Raw genomic sequence first — 19,146 nt, 5'->3', positions numbered from 1 at the left:
ACGCTGAGGACGGCGTCATCGGCACTGGCCATGTTGGTGGAGTACTCGAAACAGCGTAACACGGCACACACGTCCCGCATGGAGGCCCACTCATTCTAAGTGCAAAGTTCGGGTTCTAACCTCCAGGACCCTCTCCTATCATGCATGACAATTTGCCATAAATGCCTAGGCTATGTTTGTCAGTGAACTATTCTCTGTTCCCAAAGAACTTCGAAATAATTAAGAGATGATTGGAGAAGAAGCCATGAAATGCTCTATTAGTACTAAATATGTACAGCAAAAGTTTTACCTTTTTGTTAGGTCAATAAATGGTTAAAGGGAGGCTGTCACTAGAGTTGTGTGATTAAACTGATGCCATGCTGCTATAGTGCTTGATAATAATGTTCTAGCCATTTTATTTCTCTACAATAAAATAAAAAATTATATACAAATATAATAATAGCTGCTAAAAAATAAGCTATAATAACGGCTATCAGTAATGTTCTGTACTATACACCACACGGTACAGTGATGCAAAGCAAACTATACGGTTTCATAGCAGTAGGTGGTATGTATCATGTAAATTAACATGAGGCTCTATGCTTGGGTGTCCTTCAATTTATTTGCAATGTTAAAAATGCAGACCCATAATTCAGCAGAGTAGCATTACTGTACATGCAGGTCATGCTAATTTCACAACAATGGCAATCCTACTAGAAAGAATATATGATATACAACATAGTATAGTAGAAGTTCCTTAACAGGTGGTATAGTTTACAGTTTAGGGTACTTTCACACTGGCGTTTCTGTGTCCGCTTGTGAGATCCATTTCAGGGCTCTCACAAGCGTCCCAAAACGGATCAATTCAGCCCCAATGCATTCTGAATGAATAAGGATCCGTTCAGAATGCATCAATTTGTCTGCGTTTGGTCTCCGTTGCGTTTTTTAGATGGTCACTAAACGCAGCTTGCAGCGTTTTGGTGACCGTCTGACTATGCAGAGTTAAACAGATCCATCCTGACTTACAATGTAAGTCAATGGGGATGCATCCGTTTTTCACTGACACAATATGGTGCAATTGAAAATGGATCCGTCCCCTATTGACTTTCCATGTAAGTCAAGATGGATCCGTTTTGACTTAGACTTTTTTTGAATGAATAATGCAAATGGATCCGTTATGAACGGATACAAGCGTTTGCATTATCGGTGCGGATCCGTCTGTGCAGATGCAAGACGGATCCTCAACAAATGCGAGTGTGAAAGTAGTTTAACACTTGCAAGGTTTTGGGGTGGTCCCAACACTACGCTGGGTCCCCTGGAAATCATTGAGGTGTCACCACATGTTGCTGCTCTCTGGAAGAGATTGTAAGACATGGTGCACCCACGTGCTGAGGAAAGCCTTGAGCTAGCTGTCCCGCTGGTTGCCTGGCCACAGAGCTGGTGAGCCAGGATCTGTGGCTCAGCGTCCCAATCTCAGCATCTTCTTCTGGTCACTAGTGCAGTCTGGCAGATTCTCCCCTACTAAACACTGATCCCCATCTGCAGGGACTTTGTAGCTGAACTAGAACCTTCTAGTGGGAGGGGTGGAGTGGAGATACACAGCTTAAACAGAAACAATGTTGCAATTTCTAGTGGGAGGGTTTGAGTGGAGTCACACAACCTAAACAGAAACAATGTTACAATTTCTGTCTATCATAGACTTGTATAGAGATTCAATGCAAGTCTATGGGAATGAATATGCTTTTTTTGCAGACATAAACAAGTTTTCAGACACAAACAACATAGCTTAGGGCTCTTTCACACTTGCGTTCTTTTCTTCTGGCATAGAGTTCCGTCGTCGGGGCTCTATGCCGGAAGAATCCTGATCAGGATTATCCCCATGCATTCTGAATAGAGAGAAATCTGTTCAGGATGCATCAGGATGTCTTCAGTTCAGGACCGGAAAGTTTTTTGGCCGGAGAAAATACCGCAGCATGCTGCGCTTTTTGCTCCGGCCAAAAATCCTGAACACTTTCCGCAAGGCCGGATCCGGAATTAATGCCCATTGAAAGGCATTAATCCGGATCCGGCCTTAAGCTAAACGTCGTTTCGGCGTATTGCCGGATCAGACGTTTAGCTTTTTCTGAATGGTTACCATGGCTGCCGGGTCGCTAAAGTCCTGGCAGCCATGGTAAAGTGTAGTGGGGAGCGGGGGAGCAGTATACTTAACGTCCGTGCGGCTCCCGGGGCGCTCCAGAATGACGTCAGGGCGCCCCACGCGCATGGATGACGTGATCGCATGGCACGTCATCCATGCGCATAGGGTGCTCTGACGTCATTCTAAAGCGCCCCGGGAGCTGAACGGACTGTAAGTATACTGCTTCTCCGCTCCCCACTACTACTATGGCAACCAGGACTTTAGTAGTGTCCTGGCTGCCATAGTAACACTGAACGCATTTTGAAGACGGATCCGTCTTCAAATGCTTTCAGTTCACTTGCGTTTTTCCGGATCCGGCGTGTAATTCCGGCAAATGGAGTACACGACGGATCCGGACAACGCAAGTGTGAAAGAGCCCTTAACCACACTGTGAGAAGATCAGTGTATCTGTGTACATTCCAGGCTCCAGTGGCACAGTTCCTCCAGCTTTTCTCTCCTTCTTCTCAGCAGGCTCAGGCACTGGAGTAGCTCTATTCCTCCACACAGATTGTGGCTAACTTATTTCCAGCTAGGCATTACGCCCCCTTCGACTTTTAAAGAGCCAATGCGCACCCTATTGTTCCCCAGCCAGTACCTGGATACCTTGGGGTACTTCAGTCATCTTCCCCTATGGAAAACTGCCTGAGATATAGGTTCTAGTCCATTAGTGTCCTGCAGAGGTTTGCTGGGTCTCTAAATTTGTTTGTCCATGTACTAATTGCTGACTTTTTCTCGGATTTGACCCTTTGCAGCCTGACCTGAGCTCTACTTGATCTCCATTCTGACCCTGATCTGCCCTAGCATGACATTGGACTGTTTATTGGATTGCACATACTCTACCTGCCCTGACCATGGCCTGTTCCCCACTACGGGGTTGCCTAACCCCTTAGTGCTCTGTACGGTGTCTCTTAACCCCAGTGGGTCAGCTGTCAGCCACACACACACAGGGACGACTTCTAGAGATAGCAGCCTGGTGGTTCCCATGCAGCAGAGTCCAGATCCCTGTATAGTGAAGACCAAGAGAGGCCACTTCGGATTACCCCAAAGCCAAATCTGTTCAAGTAACACAGTGGATCCACATTCTCTTAGTAACACTGGCTATACAACATCATAGTATCATGCACACTGTAATACAGCCAGGGACTGAAGATGAATTGGATATTTGTGGACATTTATGTCCCACCATTCATAAAGACCATAAACCGCTTACATATCTAATGTATAGTTCATTTTTAAACTGTAGCAGTGCAAACTATAAAAAAGGGAACTAACACTAGAATAATGATGTGATTTTTAAATGTTATTGTTTTATAACGCTAGTATATCGTCATACACCTGCAACCCTCTGCGTGAATTCTGTTTCTGTAACCCAGAGGTACAGTGTGCAGCAGAGCAGTCTCAGCAGTACCTACTATCCCGCAAAGCAAAGAATGTCAGTGCAGCACGTGAGCTGTTATCCTCCAGCTGTAATCAGAGCTGGATATAATCATGGCTGGATTTACACGCTAATGCCTCTCTGTTTCATGACTTTATTTGCCAGAGAATAGACAACGTGACTCTGCTAAACTTGGGAAGTCAAGCATGTTTGCTTTCTGCTGCTAGATAAAATCCTACTGGCTTCAGACATTAAACCATTTAATCCCATAAAAGTTGGAAATCTAAATCTAAAATCTAGTTTTGCTTTGAAGTAGGAATTTCATGAGAGCAAAAATAGTATTTATGAGTTTATAACTGTAGTGAAGGACCTTGCGCATTCTTATTAAGATCACCATGTACTTTGCCCACCACTCCCTTATAGTTCAGGTCCTGTTTGGTGGGGATTTTCGATAGGAAGTCTACTCAAAGTATTGAACTATCTTTATAAATGGTAAAAACACGAAATTACCTCAAATTTCCTGCTGCATTCATGTCCAGATATTATATAAAAAATATAATGATTTTATTACTATCTTATATAATTATTGCAAATTTTTTTAGATCTCTATGGGTCAGATGTTACAAGATTTTGGAAAATTCCTTGGCATGTTCCTTCTAGTCCTGTTCTCATTTACCATTGGACTAACACAATTGTATGATAAAGGATATACAGATGATGAACCCAAGGACTGCGTTGGAATCTTCTGTGAACGCCAGAGCAATGACACCTTCCACTCGTAAGCCCCTTGCTAATTTTACGTGACCCTGATTGAAAAATTTATGATAATGATAAGTTCTTATTAATATTGCTCATCTGCAGTACTGTAAAAAGCTTACACTGGCAATGATCAGTCATAGAGTAGATTACTGTATGTTATTGCTAAGTGCCCATTCTGAAGTGTGCTGTGGTTAGCCTAATACGTGGATATGATAGTTTAGGCACCAATGGACAACTTTACTTACATGCACATTGGCTATACCAAAATAATAGAAACAGTAATTCTTCTATCAGTCTAACTTTTATCATAGTAATAGATAATAGACCTGACCTCAGACTGCTGTTTTCCCCACTGAACATAGGGGAAGGGATTGTCTACAAGAAGGGATTGTCTACAATTCTAGACTATGAAATTGTAGATCTAGCTAAGCATATCATATATTAGAAATACATATTCCTGACCACCTACCTGACCTTGTGTGAAAAAATAACAGCCACAACAGCCTCTTAAATAATTAACATATAAAATATTACTTTGCATAAATATTATAACTCTTTAAAACAAAACATTATGAGTATTATCATTAAATTGTAGTGTCCAAAAGAGACCTTGGAGGGCCTTTGGCAGTACCAAAAACACAGCATTGTGCTATCTTAAACAGATCTAGTAGATCTAGCTAAGCATATGTTATATTAGAAATACATATTCCTGACCACCTACCTGACCTTGTGTGAAAAAATAACAGCCACAACAGTCTCTTAAATAATTAACATACAAAATATTACTTTGCATAAATATTATAACTCTTCAAAACAAAACATTATGAGTATTATCATTGAATTGTAGTGTCCAAAAGAGACCTTGGAGGGCCTTTGGCAGTACCAAAAACACAGCATTGTGCTATCTTAAACAGGTTTTCTTGTACTTACTGTAGATATACCGGTCTATCTTCAGGATAGGTCCTCATTCACCTGGCACCCCTGCCGATCAGGGGTGTAGCTATAGGGGGTGCAGAGGTAGCAGTCGCTACCGGGCCCAGGAGCCTGAGGGGGCCCAAAGACCCTTGTGCCACATAAGAAGACACTGGTATTATAGAAAGTGCATGCTGGTCAAGTTACACCTCGGCTGGTGGGAAAGGGTTAGGTCAAGGTGGCGTTTAAATTTTTGCCTCAGGCAGCATGAAGTCTATGTGCTTCCCTGGCAACAAAGCACTGAGGGAAGGGGGGCCCGAGTAGAACCCTTGCACCAGGGCCCATGAGCTTTTAGCTACGCCCCTGCTGCCGATCATCTGTTTCAGGCAGCCACTGTCTCACGGCCTCGATGTTGTGCGCCGTGACACTTTTGCTGTGCATGTTGGTTGCCAGCGGCAACACATTGTTGTCTTAGCATGTATGTGCTTTTCTCCCCTTCTCCTTGTTCTTCCCCTGTTTGGTGTCTTTGAGGTTAACTATCTGGCTGGGTGTGGCCACTGGGTTTATACCTGCCTGTGGCTGGCAGGCTGAATTAGTTGTCCTCCAGCTTTGGTATGTGCTGTAGTTGCTCCAGTTCTGGATGTATCATCGGTCCAGTTTGAGGGCCACCTAGTTGGACATCGATGTCACCTTGATGTCTTCCCTTTGTTTCCTCTGTTCTGTACCTTTCCTTACATGTTTGGTATGTTTGGTGTTGGTTTATGTTTTGGGTGTGTTGTAATGTCTAGTTTGGTGTTCCATGTCTGGTATGTTTGGTGTTATCCAGCATGGTTGCTAGAGATTTCCCCTGTCTGTTGTGTCCTCCGGAAGGGGGTCCCTGGGTTTCCCGGAGGGGGAACTACCAGTCAGTTAGCAGCTCTGCCTGGGGCCGCCATGCATCCTGGTTGGCTGGACTCCATGTTTGTTTCTTTGTGCTATGTCCTGGTAGGTGATCGGGTTCCAGTACGGAGGCATGGGTTCCAGTTGTTGTTATCTTGGCAGGTGAGTGCTTGTTGTTGTGGGCTCTTACCTGCCTATCCAGTTGCTGTTTTATGCCTTTCCTTTCCTTGCACCTAGGCCTGCTAGAGACGTTCATGCGTGTTGTGGATAACCTGGTCATCTCCTTTTCCTGAACTTTATTCCAGGGATCATCAGGGCCAGTTAGGGTCTGAGGTTCTGGTGCATGAGCCCTCCTACCATCTGGGTTCACTCATGCGGTTAGGAGGTCAGGGCTAGGATGAGGGTTGCAGTAGGAGGTGATCAGCTCCCTTTTCCCGGCATCCAGGCCTAGTTGCTATCCCATCTTCCCCACATTGTACGGTGGGGGGTTTCCCCCACTCTCCACAGTGACACACTGATGCCAAAAATGACATAGTGACTGAAAAGCTCTGACCACTACCTAGTTTTCGATGCCTGTGTACTGCAGCTCAGCTCTGTTCCTCTCAGCTCTGAATGAGAGCTGAGTTGCAGTACCCCAGAACAGCCACTACACAGTGGATTTCTGATCTATCCCCTGTATACAGGGAGTGCAGAATTATTAGGCAAGTTGTATTTTTGAGGATTAATTTTATTATTGAACAACAACCATGTTCTCAATGAACCCAAAAAACTCATTAATATCAAAGCTGAATATTTTTGGAAGTAGTTTTTAGTTTGTTTTTAGTTTTAGCTATTTTAGGGGGATATCTGTGTGTGCAGGTGACTATTACTGTGCATAATTATTAGGCAACTTAACAAAAAAACAAATATATACCCATTTCAATTATTTATTTTTACCAGTGAAACCAATATAACATCTCAACATTCACAAATATACATTTCTGACATTCAAAAACAAAACAAAAACAAATTAGTGACCAATATAGCCACCTTTCTTTACAAGGACACTCAAAAGCCTGCCATCCATGGATTCTGTCAGTGTTTTGATCTGTTCACCATCAACATTGCGTGCAGCAGCAACCACAGCCTCCCAGACTTAAGAGTGCTGCATCCCTCTGCAAGATATCTCACTATTTTTGACTTTTCTGAGCCTGTCAAGTCCTTCTTTTGACCCATTTTGCCAAAGGAAAGGAAGTTGCCTAATAATTATGCACACCTGATATAGGGTGTTGATGTCATTAGACCACACCCCTTCTCATTACAGAGATGCACATCACCTAATATGCTTAATTGGTAGTAGGCTTTCGAGCCTATACAGCTTGGAGTAAGACAACATGCATAAAGAGGATGATGTGGTCAAAATACTCATTTGCCTAATAATTCTGCACTCCCTGTAGATATAGGTGTCAGGTGTCGGACCCTCACCAATCTGATATTGATGACCTATCCTAAGGTTAGTTAGTAATTCCATAAAATCCCTTTAAGGGTTACAAATCTGTCTATGGTTCTCCCTGGTTTATTATATGCTGTCCATAACAATTAATTGAAAAATGGTGACTATACCTCTTATGGGTCCCGACCATCTCAATATGCCATCCATGACCTTCTCTCCACAAGGTTCCTCCAAGGCAGATGGGCTGTTTCTGGTTTAGGCTCCAGGTGGGAATAGTGTCTCTTTCTGCCTGATACCCAGTTCTCTCTCCTTCCACTGTTCTCCTGGACCAATCCATAACAGACTCCTGATCCTGCTCACTACATCTAGACCCTTGTCCTAAACTTAACCCTACCATGACTGATTATCTCTCCATGGCCAGGCTTGCATTTGGCTGCACCTCGTTTGCCCCTCCATTTCATTAAATTCCCTGACAGCTATTTTTATTAGAAGTACTGTGGGGAAGTGAACAAAGCAGTTGGCAGACTTATGTGACCCACTTTCCTGAATCTGCCCAGTTTCTTCATAAATGTAATTGTATGCAAGAGGTAGTAAAAGGATTTAACAAGGTAAAAAAATCTCATTTTATTCAATATAAATCACATGATCATTACAGGTGAGACTCAGAGGTTGAAGCAGTGGGGGAACCGTGTCACCATTTTTCAGCAGCAACATGGGTAGGTAACATGGTATCTGGATTGGGGTGGGACTAGTGGCTTGCAGTTATTGTTATATGCCATCTTTATGAGTAGTATTGCCCTGTCCATTTATACCCTACAGCAGGCATCCTCAAACTGTGGCCCTCCAGCTGTTGCAAAACTACAACTCCCAGCATGCCCGAACAGCCTGAAGGTATCAGCCTATAACAGGGCATTGTGGGAGTTGTAGTTTTACAACAGCTGGAGGGTCGCAGTTTGAGGATGCCTGCCCTACAGTATCCATTGCTTGGACGCTGTGAATAAGAGCCAGGTAGTTGTTCAATACCAGGGAACAGCAATTGCACCCGCAACTACTCCAATATTCACAGCTTCTGTCAATTGTCTGTTACCTGCTGTATATGGTCATATTATCCCCCATTGTGATTCTCCACATTGTAGAGCCCTTTTGTGGCCCAGTCTCCATTTTCTGTCCCTTTTAAGTCTCACCTGTAATGATCATATGATTTATATTGAATACTAGGGATGAGCGAACCCGAACTGTATAGTTCGGGTTCGTACCGAATTTTGGGGTGTCCGTGACACGGACCCGAACCCGGACATTTTCGTAAAAGTCCGGGTTCGGGTTCGGTGTTCGTCGCTTTCTTGGCGCTTTTTGAAAGGCTGCAAAGCAGCCAATCAACAAGCTTCATACTACTTGCCCCAAGAGGCCGTCACAGCCATGCCTACTATTGGCATGGCTGTGATTGGCCAGAGCACCATGTGACCCAGCCTCTATTTAAGCTGGAGTCACATAGCGCCGCCCGTCACTCTGCTCTGATCAGCATAGGGAGAGGTTGCGGCTGCGACAGTAGGGAGAGATTAGGCAGATTAACTCCTCCAAAGGACTTGATTAATTGATCGATCTGCAGCGGTGCATCATTGAGCTGCTGATACTCAATTGCTCACTGTTTTTAGGCTGCCCAGACCGTTTGTCAGTCACTTTTTTCTGGGGTGATCGGCGGCCATTTTGTGTCTTGTGGTGCGCCAGCACAAGCTGCGACCAAGTGCATTTAACCCTCAATGGTGTGGTTGTTTTTTGGCTAAAGCCTACATCAGGGTGAAGCTGTCACACCAAGTGCATTTAACCAGCAAATATTCTGTTTATGTTTTGGCCATATACTACATCAGGGGCAAGCTGCGCCTGTCACCAAGTGCATTTAAACCTCAGTAGTGTGGTTGGTCAAGCTGTCACACCAAGTGCATTTAACCAGCAATAGTGTGGTTATTTTTTGGCCATATCCCAGTCTAATTCTGTCAGTAAACGTATACCTGTCACCCAGCGCCTAAATACTAGACCTCAAGTTTATATCCAGCTAAATCTGTCGTTACTGGTGTGGCTGGTCAAGTTATTTAGTGTCCGTCAAAGCACATTTTTTGTTCTGGGTTGATATACAATTCCCAATTTAGCAATTTCATAATTTAGTGGTTTCTGCTGTATCAGAGCTATTTGAAATCTATCCCTAAAAGGGTATATAATATTCAAGGTGCACATAGGGTCATTCTGAATAACTTCACACACCCGCTACTGTGCATTTCCAAGTCTAATTCTGTCAGTAAACCTATACCTGTCACCCAGCGCCTAAATACTAGGCCTCAAATTTATATCCTGCTAAATTGCTGTGGCTGGGCAAGTTATTTAGTGTCCGTCCAAGCACAGGTTTTGTTCTGGGTTGAAATACAATTCCCAATTTAGCAATTTCATAATTTAGTGGTTTCTGCTGTATCAGAGCTATTTGAAATCTATCCCTAAAAGGGTATATCATATTCAAGGTGCACATAGGGTCATTCAGAATAACTTCACACACCCGCTACTGTGCATTTCCAAGTCTAATTCTGTCAGTAAACCTATACCTGTCACCCAGCGCCTAAATACTAGGCCTCAAATTTATATTCAGCTGAATTTGAATACAATACATAGGAAGGTAATAGGAAGATGCGCGAGTACAAGCGCACGTTGGTAGACGCGCTACTGAGAGCATTCCCAAATGTCACAGGGGAACAAGTGGAAGCCCAAGGCCAAGGCAGAGGAGGAGCAAGAGGTCGCCAAGGCAGCTGTGTCACGGCCAGCTCCTCTGAGGGCAGGGTTAGCATGGCAGAGATGTGGAAAAGTTTTGTCAACACGCCACAGCTAACTGCACCACCACCTGATACGCAACGTGTTAGCAGGAGGCAACATTTCACTAACATGGTGGAACAGTACGCGTGCACACCCCTCCACGTACTGACTGATGGTTCGGCCCCATTCAACTTCTGGGTCTCTAAATTGTCCACGTGGCCAGAGCTAGCATTTTATGCCTTGGAGGTGCTGGCCTGCCCGGCGGCCAGCGTTTTGTCTGAACGTGTATTCAGCACGGCAGGGGGCGTCATTACAGACAAACGCAGCCGCCTGTCTACAGCCAATGTGGACAAGCTGACGTTCATAAAAATGAACCAGGCATGGATCCCACAGGACCTGTCCATCCCTTGTGCAGATTAGACATTAACTACCTCCCCTTAACCATATATTATTGTACTCCAGGGCACTTCCTCATTCAATCCTATTTTTATTTTCATTTTACCATTATATTGCGAGGCTACCCAAAGTTGAATGAACCTCTCCTCTGTCTGGGTGCCGGGGCCTAAATATATGCCAATGGACTGTTCCAATGTTGGGTGACGTGAAGCCTGATTCTCTGCTATGACATGCAGACTGATTCTCTGCTGACATGAAGACAGATTCTCTGTTACGGGACCTCTCTCCTCTGCCTGGGTGCTGGGCCTAAATATATGACAATGGACTGTTGCAGTGGTGGCTGACGTGAAGCCTGATTCTCTGCTATGACATGAAGACTGATTCTCTGGTGACATGAAGCCAGATTCTGTGTTATGGGACCTCTCTCCTCTGCCTGGGTGCCGGGGCCTAAATTTATGACAATGGCCTGTTGCAGTGGTGGGTGACGTGAAGCCTGATTCTCTTCTATGATATGAAGACTGATTCTCTGCTGACATGAAGCCAGATTCTGTGTTATGGGACCTCTCTCCTCTGACTGGGTGCCGGGGCCTAAATTTATGATAATGGACTGTTACAGTGGTGGCTGACGTGAAGCCTGATTCTATGCTATGACATGAAGACTGATTCTCTGGTGACATGAAGCCAGATTCTGTGTTATGGGACCTCTCTCCTCTGCCTGGGTGCTGGGCCTAAATATCTGACAATGGACTGTTGCAGTGGTGGCTGACGTGAAGCCTGATTCTCTGCTATGACATGCAGACTGATTCTCTGCTGACATGAAGCCAGATTCTGTGTTACGGGACCTCTCTCCTCTGCCTGGGTGCTGGGCCTAAATATCTGACAATGGACTGTTGCAGTGGTGGCTGACGTGAAGCCTGATTCTCTGCTATGACATGCAGACTGATTCTCTGCTGACATGAAGCCAGATTCTGTGTTATGAGACCTCTCTCCTCTGCCTGGGTGCCGGGGCCTAAATTTATGACAATGGACTGTTACAGTGGTGGGTGACGTGAAGCCTGATTCTCTGCTATGATATGAAGACTGATTATCTGCTGACATGAAGCCAGATTCTGTGTTATGGGACCTCTCTCCTCTGCCTGGGTGCTAGGGCCTAAATTTATGACAATGGACTGTTACAGTGGTGGCTGACGTGAAGCCTGATTCTCTGCTATGACATGCAGACTAATTCTCTGCTGACATGAAGCCAGATTCTCTGTTATGGGACCTCTCTCCTCTGCTTGGGTGCTGGGCCTAAATATCTGACAATGGACTGTTGCAGTGGTGGCTGACATGAAGCCTGATTCTCTGCTATGACATGCAGACTGATTCTCTGCTGACATGAAGCCAGATCCTCTGTTACGGGACCTCTCTCCTCTGCCTGGGTGCTGGGCCTAAATATATGACAATGGACTGTTGCACTGGTGGCTGACGTGAAGCCTGATTCTCTGCTATGACATGCAGACTGATTCTCTGCTGACATGAAGCCAGATCCTCTGTTACGGGACCTCTCTCCTCTGCCTGGGTGCTGGGCCTAAATATATGACAATGGACTGTTGCACTGGTGGCTGACGTGAAGCCTGATTCTCTGCTATGACATGCAGACTGATTCTCTGCTGACATGAAGCCAGATTCTCTGTTACGGGACCTCTCTCCTCTGCCTGGGTGCTGGGCCTAAATATCTGACAATGGACTGTTGCAGTGGTGGCTGACATGAAGCCTGATTCTCTGCTATGACATGCAGACTGATTCTCTGCTGACATGAAGCCAGATCCTCTGTTACGGGACCTCTCTCCTCTGCCTGGGTGCTGGGCCTAAATATCTGACAATGGACTGTTGCAGTGGTGGCTGACGTGAAGCCTGATTCTCTGCTATGGGACCTCTCTCCAATTGATATTGGTTAATTTTTATTTATTTTATTTTTATTTTAATTCATTTCCCTATCCACATTTGTTTGCAGGGGATTTACCTACATGTTGCTGCCTTTTGCAGCCCTCTAGCCCTTTCCTGGGCTGTTTTACAGCCTTTTTAGTGCCGAAAAGTTCGGGTCCCCATTGACTTCAATGGAGTTCGGGTTCGGGACGAAGTTCGGATCGGGTTCGGGTTCCGGGAAGCACTTCTCGAACCCGAACATCCAGGTGTCCGCTCAACTCTATTGAATACAATTAGATTTTTTTACCTTGTTAAATCCTTGCTCTTTTTTTGTACAAGTTGCAGTAGGTTGGGGAGTGAGGTTCGGTTTTTGGGTTATTGTAGGCTCTAACTGCAAGAGGTAGAAAGACATCAAGGGAATTATACAGCACTGTGCAAACATTTTATGCAAGTGTGAAATATTATGCTAAGGAATAGTGTTGAGCGAGCATGCTCAGCCGAACTGCTGTTCGACTCGAGCATCGCTATGCTCGGCACATGCTGGTACTCGGCTGAGTACCGCATGTGCTAGAGCGCCAATCTCGAATCTCTTCCCCGCACGTTTCTTGGCTGCTATGCAGCCAATAAACGTGCAGGTAAGTACTGCCATCACTGTAAAGCCGTAGCCTTGTTGGTTACTGGCATTACAGTGATTGGCTGGCCGGAACACGTGATCGGGTGCTATATAGCACCCGATGGCGCGTGTTCGGCTCATTATTAGTCAGGGAGAGCTGCACTTAGGAAGGGACAGATGGTGTAGGGAGTGTGATCGCAATCTATTTAGTTGAAAAACGTTTCAAAGACCCAAAAGTCATTTCAAGGACTATTGTGTGTGGTGGCAGCAATATAATATAGTCATCAATTTTCTCCCCCATACTTTTCCATACTTTTTCTATAGTGCGTGTCTGCGGTTACTTGTGAGATCTGTGCAATACTTTCTGTGTGTCAGGGCCAGAGAAAGAAAAAATATAAGTGAAAACTAGTATATTTTTTCCATACTTTTACGTACCTTTACTATAGTAGGGTGTCTGCAGTGACTTCTGACATCTGTGCAATACCTTGCGTGTGTCAGGGCCAGAGATAGAAAAAATATAGGTGAAAACTAGTATATTTTTTCCATACCTTTACGTACTTTTCCTATAGAAGGGTGTCTGCAGTGACTTCTGACATCTGTGCAATCAATATAAGTGAAATCTAATATACTTTTTCCATACTTTTACGTACTTTTCCTATAGAAGGTTGTCTGTAGTGATTTCTGACATCTGTGCAATACCTTGTGTGTGTCAAGGTCAGAGATAGAAAAAATATAAGTGAAATCTAGTGTATTTTTTTCCATACTTTTACGTACTTTTGCTATAGAAGGGTGTCTGCAGTGACTTCTGACATCTGTGCAATACGTTCTGTGTGTCAGGGCCAGAAATAGAAAAAATATAAGTGAAATCTATTTTCCTTTTTCCATACTTTTACATACTTTTCCTATAGAAGGGTGTCTGCAGTGACTTCTGACATCTGTGCAATACCTTGTGTGTGTCAGGGCCAGAGATAGAAAAAATATAAGTGAAATCTAGTATATTTTTTCCATACTTTTCCTACAGAAGGGTGTCTGCAGTGACCTCTGACATCTGTGCAATACCTTGTGTGTGTCAGGGCCAACTATAAGTGAAATCTATTTTCTTTTTTCCATACTTTTGCGTACTTTTTCCATATACTGTGCTTGCTGTGAACTGTGACATCCATGCCACATCTTGTGTGTCAAGCGTGCATATAACATTTAATATTAAGAAGGCGAGCATTAAGGTATGGGGAAGTGGCCGTAATGCTGATGGTTCCCGCAGAGGCCGTGGCCCTGGCCGCGTTGAAACTGTGCCTGCAGCCAGAGCACAAGAAAAACAATCATCCACGATACCTAGCTTCATGTCCCAATTTTCAGGGTGTCGCAGGACAAAACTCTTGAAGTCAGACCAGTGCGACCAGGTGGTCGGTTGGATTGCAGCAGATAATGCTTCCAGTCGGTTAAGCACCACCCTGTCTTTCACCAAGTCCAGTCTCAGTATCCAAGAGTCTGGTCAACAGAATCCTCACCCTGATCCCCCTTCCTCCCACCATGGAGAGTCTGGCCAAACAAGTGATCCCACACTCGGATATTCCGAGGATCTCTTTTCATCGCCATTACTTGATTTGGCCCTCTCGCCAAGCACGCTTGAAGAGGGACATGAGATCTTCTGCCCTGATTTCCAAACTCTTGAGCATCCACAGTCACAAGAAGATGACGGTGGGGAACTGCAATTAGTGTGTAATGAGGTGGATGCTGATGAGATACAGTTGCCATTAAGTCAACCGCAATTACTGTCTCAAGAGGTTGATGAAGAGGATGATACAGAGTTGTCAATCACTGAGGTTGTGGTTGGGTCAACAAAGCAGGTGGATGATCAGAGTGAGGAAGTGGAAGAGGACTTGGTGGACGATGAGGTCACTGACAGGGAAGGTGGAAAGCCGAGCGAGGACAACAGTACAGATGGGCAGCGATCTGCAACACCGCAACAGGCTGGAAGAGGCAGTGGAGTGGCAAAAGGGAGAAGGTGGGCCACACCAAACAGACCTGCAACTGTTCCACGGAGCACCCCCTTGTGTAAATCTCCCTTGCCAAGGAGTAGGTGTTCGGCAGTATGGCGCTTTTTTTTAGGAAAGTGCGGATGACAAAAGAACAGTATTTTGCAACCTGTGCCACACCAAAATGAGCCAGGGCGTGAATACTAGCAACCTCACCACCAGCATGCATACAAGCACCGTAATAAGTGGGACGAATGCCTCCTCTTCCCCTATGGTATATGCTGGCCAATCGCCTGTCGAAGGTGCAGGAGAAGATGCCTCCCGCCCTGCACCTGGACCATTGCCATCACCATCAGCGACCACTTCCACTTCCCTGTCCCAGCGCAGTGTCCAAATGTCCTTACCCCAGGCATTTGAACGCAAGCGCAAATACCCAGCCACCCACCCACATACCATAGCCCTAAATGCGCACCTTTCAAAATTACTGGCCCAGGAAATGTTGCCATTTAGGCTTGTGGACACTGAGGCCTTCCGCAGCATGATGTCGGTGGCCGTCCCGCGGTATTCTGTCCCCAGCTGCCACTATTTTTCAAGGTGTGCCTTGCCAGCCTTACACCAACATGTGTCCCGAAACGTCACACGTGCCCTGACCAATGCAGTTACTGCGAAGGTCCACTTAACCACGGACACATGGACAAGTGCATTCAGGCAGGGATGCTACATTTCCCTGTGGGCACACTGGGTGAACGTTGTGGAGGCTGGGAGCGAGTCGTACCCTGGGATGGCACAGGTGCTGCCGACGCCGAGGATTGCAGGCTCTATGTTGATCAGGGTTTCCGCCAGCACTTACGTTAGTGGCTCCAACCCCCACTTCTCCTCCTCCGCCTCCTCTTCCACTTCCACCTCTGAATTATCTATGTGCAGCACCAGTAAGCCATTAGCCGGTAGCTGGAAGCAGTGTAGCACTGCAGTGGGGAAGCGTCAACAGGCTGTGCTGAAGCTGATATGTTTGGGGAACAAACAGCACACCACTGCAGAGCTGTTGCAGGGGATAAGAGACCAGACTGAGCTGTGGCTCTAGCCACTCAAACTACAACCAGGCATGGCTGTGTGTGATAATGGCCGCAACTTGGTGGTGGCTTTGGAGCTCGGCAAGCTCACACACATCCCATGCCTAGCCCACGTCTTAAACTTAGTGGTTCAGCTGGGGTAGGTTTTCAAAACCTACCCCAATTTGCCTGAGCTACTGGTGAAGGTTCCGCAAGTCATCGACAGCTTCAGCTGGTCTGTCAACGCTGCAGCAGCGCTTGAAATTGCCAGCTTACCGGCTGTTGTGCAATGTGAGCACGCGCTGGAACTCCATGTTCCACATGTTGGCCAGGCTTTGTGAGCAGCAGAGGGCAGTAGTGGAATACCAGCTGCTACATGGTCATTGCATTTCCAGTCAGCTTCCACTAAACAGAAGCAAGGAGTGGGCATGAATGTCTGACCTCTGTGAGGTTTTAAGAAACTTTGAGGAATCAACACAGATGGTGAGCAGCGATAACGCTATTATCAGAGTAACCATCCCACTTCTGTGTCTACTCATACGCTCGCTGCTCACAATTAAGGACGACGCTTTTCATGTGGAAGAGGTGAAAATGGGGGAAGAAGACATAACGCAGGGTGATAGCCAGACCACCCTCCGTCCGTCTTCTTAGTGCGAATTGGACAATTTAGAGGAGGAGGATCAGGAGACGGTTGTCTCCGTTATAGAGGGTAGTACCCATGAAAGTTTAATTCCATCTGTTCAGCATGGGTGGGCAGAAGAGGAGGAAGAGGATGAGGAGATGGACAGTCATCCTCCTGATGACGACAGCGAAGTCTTGCCTGTTGGTACTCTGGCACACATGGCTGACTTCATGTTAGGCTGCCTTTTCCACGACCCGCGCGTTATACGCATTTTAGACAACATTGATTACTGGGTATTCACCCTTCTTGACCCCCGCTACAAAAATAACTTGTCATATCTCATTCCTCAGGTGGAGAGGATGAGCAAAACACTGCAATACCAGAAGGTCCTTGTTGAAAAATTGCTAAAAAAAATTCCATCTGACAACGCTGACGACAGAGTCCGTACTTCCTTGGGCAACCGAGGAGGGGAGACAAGGGGAACACACAGCAGTTCCAACAGAGGCAGGGCAACACTCGCCAAGGCCTGGGACAGTTTCATGACACCCCGCCAGCTCTCTCACCCTGGTGCGCGGCCTAGTTTCACAAGGAGGGAAAAGTTTTGAAAGATGGTGAAGGAGTACATAGCAGACCGTGTCAGCATCCTCAGTGATCCCTCAGTGCCTTACAACTACTGGGTGTCCAAGCTGGATACGTGGCACGAACTGGCACTCTACGCCTTGGAGGTGCTGGCCTGCCCTGCTGCCAGCGTTTTGTCTGAGCTGGTATTTAGTGCTGCTGGTGGCATTATAACAGATAAGCGTATCCGCCTGTCAACTGAAAATGCTGACAGGATGACTCTTATAAAAAAACAAGGCCTGGATTTCCCCTGACTTTTCGACTCCACCAGAGAAAAGCGGATGAACATAAAGGCACTTTAAATGTGTTGTTTATAATATACTGAATATTCTGTATTCCCATGCACCTCTTCCACCACAAAAAAAGGGTATATGGTTTATTCTTCCTTTTCTCCTCCTCTTCCATCATATCAACATGCTTATTCGTCGCATATAATGCCCTCGTATATATGTCCTCACAAATATAATTTTTTACAGGGTCAGCTCACCCGCAGGCCCCCTCATATAATTTTTTACAGGGTCATCTCACCCGCAGGCCCTCTCATAAAAATGTTTACAGGGTCAGCTCACCCACAGGCCCTCTCATTTAATTTTTGACAGGGCCTGCTCACCCGCAGGCCCTCAGTGAAAATCTTTTAGAGGGTCAGCTCACCAGCATGCCCTCACTCATAATGTTTTAGATGGTCAGCTCAGCAGCAGACTCTCACCCCTAATGTTTTTGAGAGTCACCAGCAGGCCATTAATCATACTTTATCTATAGATGGTGGCCGCTGCGGACAGTTTAATTATCCACGACACATCTGCAGTGTAAAGTGTGCAGATATAAAAAATAGAATCTTTTAGAGGGTCAGCTCACCAGCAGGCCCTCACCGGAAATCTTTTCGAGGGTCAGCTCACATGCTGGCCCTCAGCAGAAATCTTTTCGAAGGTCAGCTCGCCAGTAGGCCCTCAGCGGAAATCTTTTAGAGGGTCAGCTCACCTGCAGGCCCTCGTATATCTGTGCGATACAGTGTACCTTTGCGGTAGGCGCTGCGAACAGTGTCATTACCTGTTGTACCTCTCCTGTATAAAGTTTCCTCATCCTAAATACCTATGACACTCCCTGTAATTTTTTAGTACTCATTCCAATGACAGGGCCTCTTAACAGTTCTGTATTGTTATTTATCGTAAACCAAAACGAACAAGTAGGAAATGATGTATAAAAGTATAAATTTATTATAAAGTATAAGGGATGGAACAACTACAGATAATGCAAGAATACGGAGAAGCGCAGGGTCACAGACACCACAAAACACCAATGTATCTGTGGGTTATAACACACAGAAAGGTACAGTCCATTAATGATAATACAAGCTCGAGAGTTACCTGGATGGCCAAATGTTATGTCTCCGCAATGAGACTATGCACAAGTCATGCAAATGACCATACCAGGTACGAAAAAGAGCTTTATCACACTACACATGGTACTTAAATAGTTAAAGCAGACCATGGAAATAACAAGTACTCAAGTTGAAGTAAAAATCTTGATAATATGCACCATGGGTGTGTTGAGGGACTCACTATGGATGTATACAGAAGTCCCAGGCACCGGTGTGAACGATACTAACTCAGAACGTACCTGAGGACATGGTGGTGAGTGGACGGTCGGACCCTGGGCGCA

At 45.6% G+C, this 19,146-nt stretch overlaps 1 protein-coding gene across 2 annotated transcripts in view; it reads left to right on the top strand.

Moving 5' to 3' along the window:
- The window catches only part of TRPC1 (transient receptor potential cation channel subfamily C member 1), a 159,578-nt gene that overhangs the window by 108,994 nt on the left and 31,438 nt on the right, over positions 1-19,146 (top strand). For both annotated transcript variants that reach the window (XM_044289916.1, XM_044289915.1), the window contains one exon: positions 4,133-4,308. In XM_044289916.1, the coding sequence (XP_044145851.1) occupies positions 4,133-4,308 (176 nt within the window). The remainder of the gene's footprint in view (positions 1-4,132; positions 4,309-19,146) is intronic.

The sequence above is a fragment of the Bufo gargarizans genome, chromosome 4 (genome assembly GCF_014858855.1).
Source record: "Bufo gargarizans isolate SCDJY-AF-19 chromosome 4, ASM1485885v1, whole genome shotgun sequence".
NCBI lineage: Eukaryota > Metazoa > Chordata > Amphibia > Anura > Bufonidae > Bufo > Bufo gargarizans.
Note: the sequence above shows the minus strand (reverse complement) of the source record. Positions and strands in the feature narration are given on the sequence as shown.